Source organism: Emiliania huxleyi (genome assembly GCF_000372725.1).
Source record: "Emiliania huxleyi CCMP1516 unplaced genomic scaffold EMIHUscaffold_107, whole genome shotgun sequence".
In the NCBI taxonomy this organism is placed as follows: domain Eukaryota; phylum Haptophyta; order Isochrysidales; family Noelaerhabdaceae; genus Emiliania; species Emiliania huxleyi.
Genome location: NW_005201984.1, coordinates 376,219 through 377,161, shown reverse-complemented (window position 1 = coordinate 377,161; position 943 = coordinate 376,219). Strand labels below are relative to the sequence as shown.

The 943-nt window shown below is 71.7% G+C and overlaps 1 protein-coding gene across 1 annotated transcript in view; it reads left to right on the top strand.

Moving 5' to 3' along the window:
- Positions 1 to 201: 201 nt before the first annotated feature.
- The window catches only part of EMIHUDRAFT_108675 (hypothetical protein), a gene marked incomplete at both ends in the record, with an annotated part of 1,573 nt that continues 831 nt past the window's right edge, over positions 202 to 943 (top strand). The window contains one exon of the mRNA XM_005792562.1: positions 202 to 642. Within this exon, the coding sequence (XP_005792619.1) occupies positions 202 to 642 (441 nt within the window). The remainder of the gene's footprint in view (positions 643 to 943) is intronic.

Sequence of the window (943 nt, the reverse complement as noted above, 5' to 3'; positions counted from 1 at the left end):
CGGGCCACACCTCGGCCACACCTCGGCCGCGCCGTGGCTAGGTGCCCGCCCTCGTGCAAATCTCGGCGCTGGTCGGCGTCGGCCTCCTCTACCAAGCCAGCGGCCAGAGGCTCATGACCGAGGCGCCGCTTCCGCCGACCGCGAGAGCGCGCGAGCGAGAGGTCGCCCAGCTGCTCAGTGGCGCGGCTCGCTGCGCAGGTGATGCTCGGCGAGATCGCCCGCCCCCCGACCAACGAGCTGCTCGGCTGCCGCGAGAGCTACTCGGTCGCCGCCGGCATCGCGCTCGGGCTCGTCTCGCTCGGCCGCGGCTCCGACCCCGGCCTCGCCGACCTCTTCATCGAGGACAAGCTCGGGAGCTACATGCACGGCCGCGCGCCCGTCTACAGCTCCCCGGACGGCGGCGACGGCATGGCGCGCCATTACCCCACCCCGTTAGCTCTCCGCGCCTGGGGCAGGCGTGCGCCCCGTCCCCTAGCTCGCCCCTCGCACGAGGCCTCCTCGCCGCAGGCCAAGGAGCCGACCGCTTCCCTCGCCACGCGCTGCTACCGCATCCGCGAGGGGCCGCGCGTCAACGTCGACGTCACCGCCGCCGGCGCCACCCTCGCGCTCGGCCTCCTCTTCTGCAAGTCCAACAACGCCTCCGTGGCGGCACAGCTCGAGGCGTGCCCTCCCGCCCCCGAGATACACGCACGCACACACACGCACACACACGCACGCACGCACGCACCCGCGGGTGCCCCCTCCGCACCCGCGGGTGCCCCCTCCAGTGGCGCAGAGAAGCCCCTCTCCCCCGCCCTTAATTTCGGGGGGGGAGGGGCCTCCTTTGAGAGCGGGCCCCACAGGGGGCGTTTTTGTTTTTTTCCAACAAGGAGGCACAAAACGCCGGTTGGGGCGCGGGGGGGTTAAACCCAAAATTTTATTGGGCCCCCCCCCGAAGGAGAAT